This window comes from Anas platyrhynchos, chromosome 2, assembly GCF_047663525.1.
Source record: "Anas platyrhynchos isolate ZD024472 breed Pekin duck chromosome 2, IASCAAS_PekinDuck_T2T, whole genome shotgun sequence".
Taxonomy (NCBI): domain Eukaryota; kingdom Metazoa; phylum Chordata; class Aves; order Anseriformes; family Anatidae; genus Anas; species Anas platyrhynchos.
Window position 1 is genome coordinate 89,202,163 of NC_092588.1, and position 19,376 is coordinate 89,221,538.

General features: G+C 38.8%; 2 protein-coding genes across 11 annotated transcripts in view; one reads left to right on the forward strand and one right to left on the reverse strand.

Annotated features, from left to right (window-relative positions):
* The window catches only part of LYRM4 (LYR motif containing 4), a 90,915-nt gene extending 82,473 nt beyond the window's left edge, over positions 1-8,442 (reverse strand). For both annotated transcript variants that reach the window (XR_005263153.2, XM_027451617.2), the window contains exon 1: positions 8,308-8,442. Coding sequence is in view for 1 of the 2 variants with exons in the window: in XM_027451617.2 (XP_027307418.1) it covers positions 8,308-8,393 (86 nt within the window). In the remaining variant the exon portion in view is untranslated. The remainder of the gene's footprint in view (positions 1-8,307) is intronic.
* FARS2 (phenylalanyl-tRNA synthetase 2, mitochondrial) overlaps positions 8,406-19,376 on the forward strand; it is a 244,062-nt gene continuing 233,091 nt past the window's right edge. For 6 of the 9 annotated variants that reach the window (XR_003495430.3, XM_027451612.3, XM_072035023.1 and 3 more), the window contains exons 1-2: positions 8,406-8,544; positions 14,170-14,246. The gene's annotated coding sequence lies outside the window, so the exon portion shown is untranslated. Of the gene's footprint in view, positions 8,545-10,845; positions 10,956-14,169; positions 14,247-19,376 lie in introns of those variants that run through there. The other 3 variants (XM_027451614.3, XM_072035022.1, XM_027451613.3) reach the window with 1 other exon arrangement.

Here is a 19,376-nt window from a genome sequence, read left to right on the forward strand (position 1 = left end):
GGAAATGAACTTGTTATAAGACTTAACACAACCATCTTGGTTCCTGGTTCCATCATTGTCTTCTGCAATGGCTTTATTTATTGCTGTAAATAGGATTTTTTGAAGAACAGTTACTGGTATGGAACAGAAGTGATTTCCTGACCTCTTGATACTAATACCCACATAAATGCACGTACACACACACAGAGAAGCTTTATTTACTCCGTGCGTAGGTTCTTTTTTGCTAGAAGAATTAAATGTGATTCAATCAATTACAACTAGTTAAAGAAAAGTTAGAAAAATATATCTAAGCAACAGCTTTTTCCAAGACTTTGTAACAAACATGATGTTAAAGAAAGTCAAGTCATAAGTACTAAAAGTCTCTGGCTGAATATCTGGTCTTGCTGGTCAGCACGTTCATAGCACAAGATCCACATATTTTCCAGAGGAATACTTAAGAGATTTTATTTAATATGCATTTTGTTATGGAATATGGAATCTGAACACAACTGAATGCTTTCACTGTTATCATATTGAATGCTCAGATTTAAGCTGCATCCTGAGAAAAACATTAGAATTTTATATGAAGAAGAGGTAAAGCGGAACAGAATAAAAAGGATAAAAATATATAAGGGAAAAAAAGCAGTTTTTCCCTAATGCCATAACTAGCCAGAAGAATATTGTCAGAATGATTTGTGACATCATCTTTCATCAGAAAGGACTATAACATCAAGAAGAGTCCCAAAAAATACTCTTCACTAAGGATGTCCTCATGGAGAGGTCTGCATAGAACAGTCACAAAGTGACTGGCCCAAATATTCAAACACGTTAAAAAAATAAGATTTTGCTTTCTTTTCATGCCTGTCTTTCTGGGTAAAACAAACAACCGTGTACAATCTAGAGGTTGCACTTTTGTGGTTAGTAAAACCAGAAACCATGGGAAGAGCTTTATCAAAGATGTAGTTCAGACAGTTATGAGTTGCTATAGCAGTGGTTCTGATCACCTGCAGTGTCCTTTTTTTTCCTGCAAAATCACTCTGATTTTTTTTTATTCTATTTTTAATCCAGAACTCTGATCTAAAGAATACTTGAAATAATAGCTTGTGTGCCTTGTGTGTCTTGAATAAGTCTGAATGTTACAAGGCCAGCGACTTCTCATTGCGGGCAGCATAAGGAAGGATAGTCAGGAGCTCAATGTTAAAGCCTCATCCAAGAGCAAGAAAAGGAGGTGGTGAGCTAGGACAGTACTTCAGTACTTAAGAGCTATTACTACATTGCAAAGTGATTTCATTTACCAGAACTCATATGCACACATCTATTGGCATGAATCATTACCAGAGGCAGTAATTTTTCCATCACTCTCATTAGTTCCCAAATTCTACTGGTAATTAAATCTTACATAAAAAGAAAAATGTCTCTGTTCTACTGTGCTACATAAGGAATGTAAATAATGTCTTGGATAACTACATCAGATTTACTCAATTTGTGTGCCTTTACTAAAATAACAAAGTCCATTAATTTTTTGAGGAAGACTCCACTCATTTGTTTTCCAACTATAAAACTCCAAATTTTTAAGAGCTCTGGATGCCATTTATGTGCTCCAAACTCTTCCTTGCATGTTATTAGTATTTAAAACTCTCTTCTGGGGGAACAAAGTTACAATAAGATTACAATAAAATCACATCAGAATTGATCTGTAGCTCTCCTTTATTGTTTTGAAGAACATAATTTTACAGAGCCCAAGTGAACGTGTTTGGAAAGTGACAATTATCATACTCCTTTTAAATCCAGGAAAGCAACTCAAAATGAATGCAACCAACAATTCTGATGGAATGATTTACTACTGGGGAAGTTACTATCAACAATCAAAACATTTTGCAAAATTGTTTCCATTTCGTGTAAAATTCCATTTCAGAAAAGAATGGTACCTAATGGTTATGTTTTGACATTTTTGGAACAGAATGTTTTAGTTGTTTTTCCAAAATATTTTATATGTAGAATACTTAAGTTAAACGGAAATACTTAGTACTGTCAGACCCAAACTGACAATTTGAAATCATGTCTGCTTTTATGCCTCTAGAATTTCTTCCTAAGTGCTTGCATTTCCATGTTTTACTACAATTCAGAGTGTAATCTTCTTAGTCCTTTCCACAACTCCAATCCTAAAAGTACCACCTTGCAATACTGACATCTCTAGTCAAAGATATATTGTTTCTGACAGAACAAAGCAGTATATGTAAGAGGCCCTCAAATAACATTATTGAAAGAGATCTGCGCAGTAACACTGAATTAATGTCCAAAATTTAACTACGCAGAGAAGAAGACAGTATTAATAGGGCCAACCACAAATACATGTCAGGAACAAATTGTTTTTGTAGAACACTGTTTGTCCGTGATTTTTGGTCACAAAGCTGCCAAGCCAAAACAAGTATGGGGAACAGCATGTGCCAGAAATGCCCCCGCACCATGGGCTAAGAGATATCACAGCTGCTTGCAGCCCTGACTTTTTTTTCCCCAAAAATACTTTTTCAAGGATAGCCACATACTCATCACAAGGGAAACTAACTGAAAAAATCCTGAAGTTTATTATCACTTGGAACACAGCCAGCAATTACGCAGCCAAGGAAAAAAACAGATGCTGGAAGGCTGCATGTCAGTCGTCTTACTCTTACAAAGAAGTCGGACAGCTCTTCTGGACAGAACTGACAGTTTTAATTTCTCTGGGTTTCTTATCGCAGTTACAGACTACCACTTAGGACAGTATACAGTATTTTCTACAGCATGGTATGTCTCTGTTTTGTTATGATTGTTTTGGATTTTTTTAATTTAAAAAACAAACATCAGCACCATTTAGTCTTTTTTTCCCCTCCCCAATACACAGTGATGTGATACCCAGAGCTGACAATCTGCTGGCAGATCTCATCAATCACAAACATCATTAGGAGAAGCAGCAAGAAAAACGCGTATCCAGCTTGGGTAACTGTCACATGGAAAATCTTAACACAGTTGCTAAATTAGCTGAGAAAGAAAGGTGTGAAAGGACCAATGACCAGATTCCACATCTCAGAAGCAAAGCAAGACTCTCATTAAAGTGCCCGAATAAGGTATGTTGGGAGAGTAGGAAGAGAAAGAATACCATTTTGGAAAAGTGTCTATTTATTTATTATAATTCATACCAAATAAAATGTAAATATTGTCAAACAACTGCTGAGACAGAAGCCAAGCCAAAGCAGAGAGTTCTGGCAGGAAGAGCTTCCTCCGGTCCCATATACTCTTTCCAAAGGTCCCATATACTCAACTAAATTGCATCATGTAAGAAACTATCTAGATCCTATAAGGAAGAAGGAAATCAAGGAACAATTGTGATGTACTTATCGTATATTTATGCTCCATCAAAAAGTCCATTTTATTGTAATTGACACAAGTTATTAAGGGGCTGGATGCAGTGCCTGTGCCCAGCTGGCAGTGGGAGTAGAAGAAAAGGTTGCATTAATTCTCTAGCAACTCAAACACCTCTTAACACTACAGGCACCGACACAACAAGTTTGTAAGGAAACAAAAACCAAAAAAAACCAGACAAACAAAAAAACACACCTGGAGGATAGATTAAAAACAAGGCAGAAAGATGAAATGGGATGTAATAAGACACAAAACAGCTTTTAATGACACTTCTTAAAAATTAAAGACCTGGAATTCCATCTGGGAGATGAGAAGATGAACATGATTAGAATTATTCTGAATATCTTGTGTTAAATTTATGGTCAAGCAGTTCCCTATAGCAAAGTTTCACATCTTTCTCCACTGCCTAATATCTAAGAATCGTATCACACAGAGTACAGAAAAATTAAAACAGTAGTATATTGACATACTACTTATTATGTCCCAGTTCCTTACCTTAGCCCAACAAGTTGATCAGCACACTCAGTATCTGAGTAAGACTTTAACTTGGCTAGCAGTTAAAAAGAAGACTCAAAACAGAAAAGACAATAGTTAAACAGCAACAGAAACAACCAGAAATGGTGCATTGGTAAACCAGACCCTTGTCCAACAACAGCTCTTTTTTTTTTTTTTTTTTTAAATCCGAAGTCCTGATCAATCTTTACGTAACAGCAGCTGGCACCCAAGATTGTACCTTCTTTCACTTTCCTGTTTGCAAAAAACAGATTAGTTACTGCATACACAGGAATGTTTGTCAGCTGAAATATTTTTCTAAATATAGATCAGTATACATATATATATATACATATATATCTATAGATCTATCTATCTATAGATATCTATATAGAATATATCTATAGATATCTATATTTTTAACCTTAGGTCAGTAAGTTACCACCTCTACACATTCAGTATATCTGGACATCCAGGCCAAATTTAATGACAGTAACATGAATAAGAGACTATTTTCCTACCCACCTAGACTCACTGTCACTAATAAAAAGAATAAGCACTTTGTTTATAGTAAATTGAGATATTAAACCTACTGCAAAAACACAGGAATCAAACATTTCTTGGAAGAACAGCTTTAATGCCAAATGACTAAAACCACCTTAAGAACAATGCTCTGCCCTACATAGTAGAAGCCCTGGATTTTCACTTCCAGAACTTTAATTCAAAATAAGAAGAAAAAAGCCACATTTATCACAAGCAACTTCTGAGATTTTTAAAATTAAGATTTTTTACATTGATAAAATCCATTGTAAAAAATAACAAAAAAATAATTTACTTTTAAAAACAAATTATTCAATATTACTTCTGAAGTTATGGCCTTGTATTAAAAGCTCAGCTTACAATAGTCTATTTTTAAAGAAGGTGAAGTAGCACTTCGGTGTCAGATATGCTGTCAGAAATTTTAAAGTTAAACCACTGCAAACTTGAAGAGCAACCAGTCAAGTATCACTTGACGGAAAACAAAGTTTGTTGAAGTGCTAAGCACTTTCTGAAAAAGATTAAATCAAAATCCCATCACCAGTTATATCACTGAAAGCAGGAAAAGCAACCGACACTGGGAAAAAAAAAAAAGCATAACTTATTTTGCTTATTGATGTTCTTAGGGTGGCAGAGATTTGAAAAAAAATCAGATTTACTAGTTGCAAAACCTTGAAGGACACGGCTCAGATGGAATCGGGTGTATTTAATTCACTTGTTTCCAATGCAAATGCTGTTTTGACCTATTTCTTTCCCTGGTTCTTCTATATTCTGGGTGGTTTTATTAATCAGGTAATATTGCACATTCTAACAGAAAAATCAAATTCCATTAAAATGTGATTTATATGGACAAGAAAAAGACTGGAAAAAATACAATATCCACCAGTTAACAGAACAAAATGGACAACAAATATATGATAAACCATACAACAACTTAAACAAACAAATTATTTGCAAAAAGTTTCTGCAAACGGATTTGAAGCTTGTGACACTGCTCATGATTACAAGAAATTAAAAAGTGAGAAAGGAGACCAGCAGGAAGGGAGTAACATGATGTTTCTCAGAAGTTGGTAGTCAGTATTGTTCTTCATAGGCCAAGGAAGACTGAGGACCAGAAAATCGTAGTGTTCATTAGCTGGAATCTCTGGAGCTCGTCTAACCCAAATTCCTACTTGAAGGAGGTCTACCCCCAGCAAGGCCAGGTCAGCCATGGTGCAGTTTTATTAAACCTGTCACAAAAACTTTAAGAAATGGAAACATCAAAATCTCTCTGGGTGACCTGCTCCAGTCCTGCACTACCCTGCCACTCAATTCCAATGAGTTTTGACCACTGAGTGTCAGCCACATTATACAAACAAAAAAATTCAAAGTTCAGGTTATTCACATTGGCTATCAAATGTTTTATCAGTTTTTACAGGTTCAAAAATCCTTTTGTTTTCCATACCAAAAAGAGATTTAACATAAAGCTGCTATATAAATTGCAAATGCAATTCTATTTAGAAATTACAACCTTAATTGAATTTAATTAAGATTGTAATCTAACATGTTACAAACCATCAGGGGATCTACTTTTTGTCAACCATGCGGAGAAAACAGTACACTCATTAAAAAACACCTTTTTTGACTCAATTCTTAACATCTTCCACCTTCATGTATTGATTTTCCACCAGTACAAATCACACTTCCTTCTTCAGACCATCTGCATAGGTAATGGGGCAGAATGGCAGACAAGGAATTACTTACTGTCTACTAAATCCTCCCCTGCTGTTAAAACCTGGCCAGCACACCTGGGCTGTGGAACACTCCATAATGTTTAGTGCTGGACTCCAGAGATGATCCTGAGTGCTATTATTCTAAAGATGGTCAGTGGTGACCACAGCTACTTTTAAGATCTTAATGCTATTTTTCACATTTACAGCAGTAAAAGTTCTGTTGGGGTGCCAGTAGAAAATTTGGTATTAGAAGGTAACATGTAGAATAGAAAATTTACACAACAAAAATATTCAATTTTACATCACAATCTACGTGCACACTTCAGAGAAAAAGCATAGGAAGCAAATAAGGAGCCAATAACCAGCAGATCATCCTCCAGATGTACACTTATAAATACGCACTGTTTGCAACCGTGCTCTGAAATTCTCCAGCTGAAGTCACGAATCAATAGGATTCATCTTCAGTATGTCCTACCTTGGTACAAGTCGGTTCTTTACAAAGTCACTAAGTTTACTCCAGGGTACGGCAATATCACGTTACAGCAGCCCCAAGGACACAGCAGAACTGCTTATCAGAAAAGAAGCTCACAGGCTGTCCGTTTTAGCTGTGGGCGCGGCATAAAAACCAAGGCAGAAGGGTTGTTGTGGTCCCAGCAGATCCCTAGGTGTAATAGCTGCCAATTGGTTCCCACTAGAAACTGCTGCTGAGTTTAGTGCTCACAAACACGTATGCACACCAAGACTTTATGCATTTGCCAATTTTATAGGATCTAAGGACAAGGCCATACAAAACTAAGCAAGATCTTTTCTTAAGAAAAGTGAAAGCTTACACTTGATGTAGCACCAAAAGATAGCAGATACCCAAGGTAAATGCGTACCTTCTGATTTCAGTGCTGTAAAATCTGTTGTTAGTACAAAAACACTCACCGGTATGTTCGCTGTTTTGTGATAGGTGGCCTGGTCATTGAGCTGTAAGCTAAAATTGAGCCCCTCTCAAGTGCATATCTTATTTCTGGGGAACCTTGGTGGGGGTGTGGACTCTGGCTGTAGTTTACACAGAAGAGATGACAGCAGCTTCTTACATCCCTTGCTTTCCATAAGAAAGGAGCGGGATAGAAGCAGCCCACATATGTTGTGAGGCTGGTGCCACCACTTGCTGCTGGCCTGCTTCCTCCCAGCACTGCAGGGCCAGCTTTCTCGCTGATGGCCCCCAGCACAAACACATTGCTGGAGGAAACACTGTGGCCCAGACAAGAAACTACAAACAACAGCTCACCAACCACACCTCTCACAGCCTCAAGCCATCTCCAATACATGTGATCCTCTTGCTGCCATCCAGAATAACAGCAAGCTGGGATCCTTGAGACAGCAGGGGGAAGTTTTGATAGCTGGGGAACTAAAGGAGGGGAACGTGATGCACACATGCACAGCTGCAAGGAGTCAGCAATAAAGGCTTCTGCACTCCAGTTGGGGTCTGGCCCTGCAGCCTTTCCTCTCAGGGCACTTTCTTGCACTTAAAATTTGGGGAATAGTTATTCGTTGAACAGTACAGAGCCTGCCATTACGCGAGTTCAAAGGCTTCTGCTTCCAGCTCCACGGTTCTTGCCAGGCTGGAGGTGATTCACAACAAAGGTAGCTCACATGTCTCTGCGGTTCAGCGGAGCGGCAAAGTGAATCTGCTGCTAGTAGGTAATGTAATCATGCCCGTACTGATGGGGAGCAGCCCCTGTGAATGCTGTGGGTCCCCAAATATGACCAGGCACCCAAATGCGACTAGGCCTGTACCTGTAGCACACAAGTCGATGTACCCTTGGCCAAATACAGCTGCCCATCGTTCACAGCTAAGCACAGAAAGCAGACACCCACTCCATCCAGCAACCTGCGTGGCTGGGCGAGCGCACCTCACAGCGTGCTCCACACCTTGAGCTCGACCTCGGGCACAGCGTGCGGCAGCGGGCTTAGGCAGCGAGCCCAGCCCGGGCAGGGCTGCAGCTGGCCCAGGGCAGGACCCTGCGGGGCAGCAGCTCCTGCAGCCTGCCACCTCCACCGGGCACGGGGCAGCCCCCCCTCGCCTCCTCCAAGCCCCCCAAGCTCAGGACGTGCGCGCAGCGCCGGGCTGCCCCTTCCTCCTCCTCCTCTTCCTCCCCACCCCGCTGATTTCCCCCCCCGGGGTCGCAGGGACGGGCACCTGTAGTTGTATCCGCCGAAGCGCTGGCTCTCCCGCAGCAGGGCCCGGTAGAGCCGCAGCACCTGGGCCCGGCTGGCCGCTGCCATGTTGCCGACAGCGGGCGGCTCCTCCCGCCCGGGCCGCCTGTCCCCGCCCGCAGCGCACGGGGCCGCGCCGCTTCTCGGAGACGCCTCCCAGGCGCCCGCGGCGGCCGGGCAGGGGCAGGGGCAGGGCGGCGGCGCAAGGCGCGGCGGGGCGGTGAGTGGCGGCGGGGCCTTGCCGCGGACACGGCCGCCAGACCTCGGCCCGAGGGGGCCCAAAGCCTGGGCGGCCCGGGCCGGGCGGCATTTGGCGGCGGGCGGGCGGAGCTGGGGGGGTGCTCGCGGGTCTGTGCTGTGGCCCTGTGGAGGGGGGGGGAAGGTGCAGCGTGGAGCTGGGATCGCCGTGAGGCCTGGAAATAAACAGCAGCTGGCGGGCACTCGGGAGGTTTCACGCGAACAGCAGGAAACGCTGCGTTACCGTGCTCTGGCACAGGCTGCCCAGAGCAGCTGTGGGGTCGCCCTCCCTGCAGACCTGCAAAAGCCACAGCCATGCTGGGGGGCTGTGCGTGTGGAGCATTCCTCCTCCAGTATCCCCTTTCAAGTGGAATGAAACCATACCTAATGCTTCATCTGTATCGCTACAGCTCAGAGACTGGTTAAATTAACCTCCCTTAGAAGCTCTCACCGTTTTAACCAGGGTTTCCCCCCCTCAGCACTTTCATTTTCAAGACGAAGCCTCCTCCGCTTACCATTTCTCGTAATTTCTCCATAGCCATGAGAAATGACCACACTGGTGTTATTGGTGAGTTTAACACACAGGCCCACGTGTCTTAAAACTGGCCTTGAAGGGGTAGTGCCCAGGCAGCAGCCCATACACACAGTGCCTCAGTATTGTACGGTCCACAGACCAACAGGTTACCCCAACAACTTAAGTAGGTTCTATTTGTGGCGTTCTGTAGGAACACCTATCTGTTCTATATGTTCTAAACACCTATATAGGCTCTATAGAACATATAGGTTCTATATGGGTGTTTATTTGGTAAATCTTAGACTTTGTTTTCCACTGCTGTGAGGCTGGGGCACTTGTTCTACTTAACCACCTCTTTTGTTTTGTCTGCTTGAGGCATCCCAGTCCTGTTGTTGCTGGGAACCACATGCATAGCATCCTTTTTTGCTGAGAGTTTTGCCCCTGCAGAAGAAATTTGACTTTGTAACTTAGATGTCTTTTGCCCCAGCTGTATTGATAATATCAATAATATGATTTCTGTGATTACATGTTCTTACTTTCTTCACAGTGTGTTTTGTACATACAGTGTTTATATATATATATGTATATATATAGACACATGTGTCTCTGGCAAAAGTGCTTAAATTGTTGTTGTGGATTGAACCTGTGTTTTGTTATATACATGTTTGCGTATTATTGTTTGTGCCGGTTGTATATCAGATGCAGTTGCATGGAACTAAAGTAGTTCTTAAATAATAGAGATATCAGTGGAGCTTCTCAAACTCATCTTTGCATGCATGCTTATGTGGTTGCTATATTTTAAAAGCCCTTTTAGGCTGCTGGAAACTGAGATTTTCCATACATACCAAATTTCTTGGATGTTCATTTTATCATAAACCAAATCTAGAAATTTTATAGGAAAAGTTGCATTTTTATAGAAAAATGCAAGCCAGGGAGGCACTGTGATAGGCGTCATGTTTTTGAGGCCTTCCTCAGAAGTCTCCTCTTGTTTCCCATTTCTGTCTTAAACTTTATTTGATGTCAGGAGGTAAGAACAATTTTTAAGCCAGAACTTCTCTTTATGCAGTCAAACTAGTGCTGTTGACTGGAAAAAAATATTTTCATATGTGTTTTCCTATTGCTTTTTCTTGTAAGCTATGGATTATGTCCTCAGAAGTCCCATCATTCTGTAGCAAGTGGACGTTACCTCTGTTATGACTGAAGTCTGTAATTTTAATATGATGGGTTGCATGTTCCTGCTTGCCTTATGTTTAGGTGCATTACTGCAAGCCTGCAGAGAATTTCAAGCACAGACTCAGCCCAAATGACCGCTGTTGTGTCCTGTGACATCATATTGGAGCCTATGTATGGTGAAGCTGAAGAGATGGCTTTCTTAAACTGTCTACTCCTGTCTAATGGGAATCCGTACCTTAATTTAGTTTAGACATCAAGTCAGGACCAGTCACCAGTCAAGGCATGGGAAGATGTTTTTCTTTAATTCTCCTCCTCCCTTTTTTAAAAAAACACCTCTGGTTTAAAACTCAGTGCTGTTTTATTTTTACCATTTATGGGGATGGGAGAAGAGATTTATTTTTTAATTGCTGGCGTGCATATCATTGAAGGGGGTTGGTCAGTGTTCATTTGTATGGAAATCTTTACTTCTGGCATTTGGTCTGAGGGAGGAAAATGGCCTGTGCTTTTCATTTCTGCATCTCTTGTGATAAATAAGCAATTTGAGAATGATGAGTAGTATCGATATTTGGAATAGTTACTAATATTTTGAATTTGTAGCTGCTTAAAAGAAAAAGAAGGGGAATTTGGATGACATACCTGAAGAGACCGTGGACTGGTGTGAAAGGAAACAGCTGTTATATTCTTCAGTACATATTGGATGTTCTATTGTACGTTGCCAAATTGCTCCTTGCGGTACACTATCTCAGCTTTATGACATGGCACTCAACACTTTAAGAGAACATGTGCTTTCCTGTTATGCTGCTGTTCGTGTTGATTATTTTTCTTTTGGGGTCAGAATGATAATTGATTGTTGTGATATTATCATCTCTTAATTATTATTTTCCCGTTTGTGAAAACTTGTTAACTTTTCCCTGCTGTTGTGGTGCTTTCTCTCTCTCTCTCTCCTTTCCTGCAGTTAGTGTTGATGGACAGTGAGATCCTATCCATCCTAGAGTAGAACCTTTAAAACAAGGGTGGTAAATCAAGGGAAGTTTTGGATTTCACTCACAAACGTAATGAATTACAATTTAACCATTCCCAATAGTGAACAAAATTTCCACAGTATCAAAAGGAAGCCTTGTAACTATGCCTTTTTTTTTTTTAATTAATTTATATTTATTTGATTGTCTTATAGGACAGGACATAAGAGGAAATTTTTAATCAGGAGAAACTTCTGTGTTTCAAATTCATTCCTGCTCCTGAGTTATTTGTGCATCTTGGAAAATTCTACTTAAGAGTTCAGAGGGAAGAAAAAGCAGGAGGAAACTCTCCTCTGTCATTTTTTATGTACCCCATTTCTTTCTGAACTGAATTACTGAACTGCAGAATGTTTTGTAAAGTAAGACTTTAAGAATAGCAATAATAATTAAAAAAAAACCAAACAACAAAACAGCAAACATAACACACCAAAAAGAAAAAAGCACACCTGAATCCAGCAGTTGGTTTTCTGAAGTAATACTTACTCAAGTCAAGAAATTCCTGTTTTATCATTGCTCTTAAATCTGTGCTAGTTCCTGATTGCTAGTGCTGCAGGTATTGGACTGGAGGGAATGGAGGGAACAGCAAATTCTGTTTTTGTTTTTTGACCTTAGTTTTAATTCTGTAATTTCCTGTGGCCATGTGCAACACCAGAGTGTTTCATGGCCATTGTATTGCCTGCTAATTGTGTATCATGTTAAGCAGCTGGACAGTGCAGTTTAGCAATCATCAGATAACATCTGGATCAATGATGTGCTGTGTTGACATACACTGTTTATTTTGAAAGATGATGATAGCAAACATGTGTCTATGAAATACTTTGAAATTCTTGAATAAAAAATGCTATAGCAGTCCAGAGTTAAAAAGATAATTTTGTTACAGGAATAGGCCAAAGAATAAGTAGTAGGGGATTAATATTACTAATAATGTTCAAATAATTCTGTGTGTAATAGCTACATCGGATGCATGTGACACATCTGACCTTAATGCTGATGAAATCCAAGGTATTTTTCTGGACCAGGAGCCAAGGAGTGAAAGTATTTCCAGTGCGGTCATTTGCTATACTGAAATTTTACTGAGAAACTTAATCATGGGAAGAGGGAAGGACAGGCTTTATTTATTAAGCGTTGTCATCCATGGCCTCATCAATTCACAAGTGCTTTCTCTGCTGTGCTTTCCAGTTTCATCTTGTCCAGTCTTAAATAACTTCCTTTTCCATGGGAAGAATAATCTACTTCATATCATGTCTTGCTGTTAAGTAATGTTTTCTGCTGCTTAGCCTAAGCCACCCTCTTACGTAAGTTCATCCTGCTATTTCAGCTATGCCTCTTGGGGTCACTGTGTGTAATTCCTCTCCTTTCTTATTTACGCCATCATCGTACTGTCCACAGCTGTCATCTAGCCAGGCTAACTTATGTAGTTATTTTGATTATTTTTCTTCTTTCTAAGTAGATACTGCATTTTTTAGCTCAGAAAGCAAGCTTAGCTAGAAAACAAGGACTGATACTTTAAGAGTAACTGATAATCTCTCTGTAGCCATCCCCCTTGTATATTTTTTGCTGATTTGTGGTTTGCAGTTGATGAGCTGGTTATAGAGGGTACTGTCAGCCTTTTAATTAAGGACTATGATTGCATCTGAGACATCTTGCTAGAGCAAAGTTTGTCCTTCTCTTGAGTTTATTTGTTATTGTATGTGTGATTTGTATCATATATGATTTTTTTAATGCAAATACGTGTAAAAGCATGCACACAGTCATGTGGTGGTTGTAAAGGTGAAGGTCAAGCTATTCATCCCTGATTTTCAGTGCTGCAACATTGCTTCATTCACATCAGGCACTTTTCTGCAGGATTCTCTTTTTTTTTTTTTTTCCAATTACCGAGACTCACATGCCAGGTATGGGAAACCAAAGGCCACCTGTAGCTGGTGTGCATCCTGGTTCTTCCCCTGTTCCCTGGATTGTGGGCATGGCCCACGATACAGGGGCTAGCTCCACCCAAGTCATGGGCTATTGCTTAAGTCCTCCCTGAATTTCCACTTCACTAAGTGTTTCCTAATGAATACTCATTTAGTGGTGATTTCCTGGAAGCAATTCCTAAAGCAAAGTATCAAAAGGAGATATCTCATTGCTATCAGCTAGAGTGGAGCTGCTGTAGGAAGAGTTATTATGCAAGGTAAAATAAAAGCGGAGAGTCTTGTATAATGTGTGGAAAGCATGTAATTAGGGAAAGATGTGACCTCTGCAAAGGGTACACGTGGGACACTAATATTTTGAATTTTTACTGAAGGAAGGTTTAAACAAAACAGTGGTTTACGATACATGTGTAAAGCAGTAAGGATGAGGTTGGTTGTAAGTAATTTGCCTGTTTTAATTTTCTGACTGTGGTGAGGAGAGGGGAGATGTGGCTTTCCATTTATGAAGTGTTTCCCTTTTATATGATGCTATGTATCTATGTGACATCTTGCTCTGTTAGCTTTGACTTTTGGTCCAGAAAAAAGTTTAAATATGAAAAAAAGAGCAAATCTGAAGAGAGTATTTCTGATGTGGGAAGGAAACTATGGAGTAACGTTTTCATTTAAATGAGGAAAATAATAGACCTGTGTTAGAGCACTGTAGTAATGGTGGTCTTTAAGGTAATACTTTAATTTTGCATGATCCTTCGCATTTTTGATCTTTTATTCTCTGTCAATATCAGGTTTTTGTCCCTGGAGCTCTGGCCAGCATTCATAATAGTGCATTAAGAACATGTTTATCAATATCTCATGCTTCAGATGCATTTATAAGATAAGATAAATTGTCAATATCTCCTACGTGCCTTCACACTTCTAGACAGAATTTTCTTCTAATTTTATTCCTGTTCCAGTTCTTCATATCTGGGCTGATTGTGTCAAAATTTACCTTTCAGCCTGTCCCTGAAGAGAAGGAATGAAGCACTAACAGGCAAAGGAAGCAGGGCTGCGAAAATATTATCTCCAGTTGCTGGTAAGTGCTTACAAATACATTTAGTATTCTGAATCTGTTTTTGACACCAGCATTGTCAGCCTTTTTAGTTAATAACAAGTTTTCAGTCTTTGTTTAAAATAGTAACAATAAAAATATATTCATCAGCAACTGTTAAAGACCTTGCTACATATCTAACATAGATTTCATTAAAACGTATATCTAACGTATAGATTTCATGGGTTTCCTTACTCCCAATACCAAGACAAAGAAAATGATGAGATTCAAGATACAAAGATAGGCAATAATAATATTCTAAAGGACAAGTTATATATTTACATTGGAGTCCATTTCTTTGAGTATGGTTCCTTTGAAAGCTGTCCAACTATATGCGCAGTAAGTTTCTGTTCAGTGTGAGAACAGCCAATACACTGTCCTTTCTTTACAGACCATTTATAGTTGATCCAAGTTGGAATCCAGCACAGGATGAGGGGAGAGTGAGCTCAGTGAGCTTAGATGAGAAGTAATAGTTACAGCCTTACAAAATCTCACCATTAACTTTCCAATGTTATTTTCCTCTCCTGGACATAGAACAGGTTAAAGGGAGAGTGTGTCTGTCTATCTTCATAAAGTTTTGTGTTTTAGCTCAAACTGGGGATGAGCATGGATTTAGGTGGGGTTGCAGACCGATGAAATGTAGCTACCAGCTTTCCCATAGGGATAGGTTTAATGTTTTACAGAAAAGCAGCAATGGGGAAGGAGTAGTTTGAAGTACATTTCTGGCAAGTTTTATGGAAAGCTCACGTGTCTGGAGTCCTGCATTTAAATATCTGCTTGTTCTAGAAGTTTTGGGATTAGCTTTTTCAAGCATGTCTCATAACCTAGGATCAGTTTTGTTGTTTTTTTTTCCTGGTGCTATACATACTTTCCATCAATTTTTATGCAGGTGAGTTACGTGATTAACTTTTACCTTTTTTGAAAATAATTCCTGGTGAAGTGTGTGTTATTAAAGATGAAAAAGCAGATAAACGGGGCAGATTGTCAGGGTTCTTGCAGAGTTTTACTTGTACTTCTTTAAAAAAAAAAAGTGATTTGAAAATTGGTTTGACATAATCTTTTTGTTTTCTCAGTTATTTTTTCTATAAACATAACTTTTCTTCTTTTGCAACACTGATTCCAACTTTGATTTTATTATACTAATTGCTTTCAGGGTGAAAAACTATATAGTGCATTATTCCAGCACTTCCCTTGGGAAGTTAATGTTCTAAAATGGACAGATACAGCATAGCACATACAAAATTGTCAGCTATTGAAGAAGTAATTAAATGTCATCTCTCTATAAAGGTTTGTTGGACATTGAAAAGCTAGTTGTCTTTTATGTTGGCACACCAGCTTTGTCAAGCTTTATGGAAGAAAGTTGTTCCAAGTAGAGTGATGTTGAGTGATAAAGTAAATGACTGAGTGGGGATTTACATAGGTTATGGCTTCTTATGTTTTATGTAACATAATTGGTTAGCTGCTTTTTCTGTTTTTCATCTTTTTTCCCTCCTTGCACAGACTGTTTTCTATTCCCCCATCCCTCACCCTGCAATTTATTTTATTCTGATACTGCCATGCTTCATTGTTTTCTTGTGATAGATTTTAATTTAAAGTTCATTCTACAAACAAATTCTGCTGGATATATGAAGACTTGAACTCTCAGTGGAAAAAACATGCTTGTTGTATTATTTTTTTTTAATTTAATTTTAATAAACACTATTCGAAAGACCTCGCAAGTTCTACTGACTCATACTTCTCACCTGTTATTAAGAGTTCATTTGACCACAGTGTCCCCTGACTGCTCTCATCTCAAACCTGGAGAGACAGAGCCTGCTAGATGTGTGGAACTTCGCATGTTACAAGTTGCAATTTTACAAATGGTTTTGAAGAAAAGATTAGAGACTGTTATATTTTAACTTTTTGATTTTCTTAGTATGCAATGGATGTGACATTAACTTAAGATTGTTTTGTCATTTATCACCTTGACCTATAATAACACCTTGTTCTTCATTACTAGTAGAAATTTGATTCTTTCATGTTTTCTCTCTTTTCTGCAATTTGTATAGCTTCTTCCACCCAGCCAGTATGTATATCTTGGTTCAAAAATGCAAGATGAGAGGATATTGCCGTTGTTTTCTGAAGAGTAGATGTGGAAATACTTCCATGGACCATAGTTTGTGATATGTATCCTGAGCTCTGTGTTTTCTTTTCAGTAAGGCTTATTTTCAAATGCCTGGTGTCACAGAAGGGTTCTCTGATGTAATTACAATATAGAGCTTTCTCAAGGCCTTTCAAGCAAAGGTTTTCTTTCAATCTCTGTGTTGTGCTTTGTCTAGAGTAAGCATATCAACATTAGCCAGCATTAAAGGATATGTTACCTGGTAACGCTAAATTACCGTTCATGCTCAAGCATGATGCTGCTTGGGAGCCCATTGTGCATATTGGTGCTGTGTGCATATTCTATTTTCTAGCATTAGTGATAGACAAGTAAGCGATGCTGATCTTGTTCTTTCTATTGCAATACTCTCACACTTTTTTTTCCTTGTCTTGTGGTAGCAGGAATGGATGGAGACAAAATTTAAACCTATGTTCTTATGACACTTCCTTTGCTTTGCTTGCTACAGAATATTTTGGAACTAGTTCTCTAACAAGTTACAGGAGGTGTCCACACCTTTTGAACGTTGTAAAGTCAGTAGTGTTCAGACATGATCAAATGTAGTGTTACATAGTAGGTATGCCTGAATACGTATGAAATGTCATTGACTAAATTAATCCTAGCTGTAAACTTTAACAGAACCAGAGCACGGTTGTATCAGGAAATAAGAACAGATTTAAGCAGATTCATCCTAAAACTTGTCTGGTATTTATTTGAGTAGGCAGAATTTTTAATTGAGGGATTTTATTTTAAAATTTCTGAAAGTATTTCTTGGCAGCACTGTCTATAATTCAGTATCACTTGTTGCAGTTAAAGTATTTTTAAAGAAAAAGACTGTTTTCTACCCTTAGACTTTCAACATATTTAATACATTTCTTTATATATATATAGAAATTATTTCATAATATAAGAAGAATATTTACAAATTGTGTATTCACTGGTTATGAATGCATAGGGGTTAACAAAAGACAGGAAACTCAAAGTAAAATTTTAAATCTTGTTAATGAAGGTTGACTAGGCAGTTAATTCATGCAAGTCTTCTTGAATATGCTTGTTTTTAGGAAAGCAAAGTAAGTCTTTCATCTTGCAGGCCAGCAATGTTTTGGAAGACTGATGAGGCAGCACAGAGTCTTGATAAAGACATGGGATTTTGAAGAAATAATTATCTGTCCACCTGTGGATTAAATTTTATTGCTAGGATCAAGGAAATAACAGCAGAGTAGTTAAAATAATATATAGAGAGTAAATAAGGTTACTAAAAAGACCAGAGTAAAGGAAGCAAGGCTGAAAATGCTCATCACTGCAGCCTTATGTGGTTTTTATTTTATCCTCTGAAATTTGTATTGCTGTGAGACCAACTGTACTGAGACAAATACTGTGGCTGCATGAGACTTGCTGACAGAGCTGTTCAACTTATTTGGGAATCCTGCTGTTCATGTACATCCAGCATTTTGTTTAGTTGAAATGGTTTGGAATGAACTGCCATCTAGAAACCTATGTGGTAGGCTGCTTTCCCCCCCCCCCCCCCAACTCCTGCCAGGTTAGTTGCTTTTTTCTGTACATTTTTTTTCTGTCTTACTAATATCTACAACCCATGTGATTTGTTATGGAATATTAATGATGGCACAGTGTTTCTAAACAGATTCCATAACACAGTATTTATTTGCAATTCCAACCTAAGACTTCGGATTAACGGTTCTCGTGAAATGAAGGAGACTTCTGCTTCTAAACCCTATTAGCAGCGAGGGAACACAACAGACTAAATCACTGACATGTAAGTGGAAGAACAAAAAAATCTTCTGATTGTTTTCTTATTCGCTCAGTCAACAGAAAAGAGCTTCAGAAATGAGGAATCATGCTAAAACAATAAAGGCTTTTGCATTATGTAAAGCAAAAATGTCAGTAAGTAGAATTTACTTCTCAGTACAACCTGCAGGACCCCTTTATGTGTATCAGAGATAATGGGCCCTTAAGGACAGTGAGCCCGTAGCAATGTTTTAAAGTAGAAAAAAGTCTCTCAAATGTTTTCAAAAGCAACATTAGTGCCTGGGTGAATTTATAGGAAGCTTTTTTTACTCATACCTTAATCTATAATACAGCCCATGTTATTCTGCACATATGTCTATATTCACTCAAGAGTTGAGGTTAGAACCATTTAGTATTTTTTAGAGCAGGAAGGATGTAAAGTGGCTGATTGGGTGGCATTGCGTATGCAATTTTTATTGAAACTGTGTCTGAATACCATTTTCCATTTAAGCTTGTGTCCCTATATAAATGGAATCTGAAGTTTCAGATACAGACACCATTTCTCCCGTCAAAAGCTGACAGCTTCAGTTTTCATTTAACTTACTCTTGATTCTTGAACAGGGAAGAATATTTTTTATTATTTGATTTCCTATGCAATGCCCACTAGATTTAAGACATTGTTTATGTAATGTCTAGTAGCACTGATGCATATACTGAATTCCCAAATGGAGATTTTACTCCTGGCCAGCTCTGCCTTAAGTCAATGAGAACCTTCATGCTGATCTGAACAGAGATTTGCTGAAACCCTGAGTACCAAGGGACTGAATTAAACATCTGTGTAGCACTGGGAGATGAGTTTTGAGGTGATGAAATTCATTTTTAATTCGGTCACCTGGTGAAAAATAGCATGTGCAAAAGCATTGTTATCCAGAATTGAATCAAAGGTTATTCAGATAGGTTTCATATATGTGTTTAGTAATGCCCACTTGGCTGAAGTGGTCCAACAGTCATAACATTTGCATTTGAAATGTAATTAAAAATAGGCAATTATGTGATCTGAATATACGTTCTTTTTCTTTGACTTTAAATGACTACAGAGTGTCGTTCTCTTAATCTTAGGAAGCCTTATAAATTTAGTGCTCTATTTCAAGTGCATTGGACTGACATTTCCCATGCTCGGATTCTGCGATATATTGCTGCAGTGGTGAACAATGTGGTACATAAATAAATTT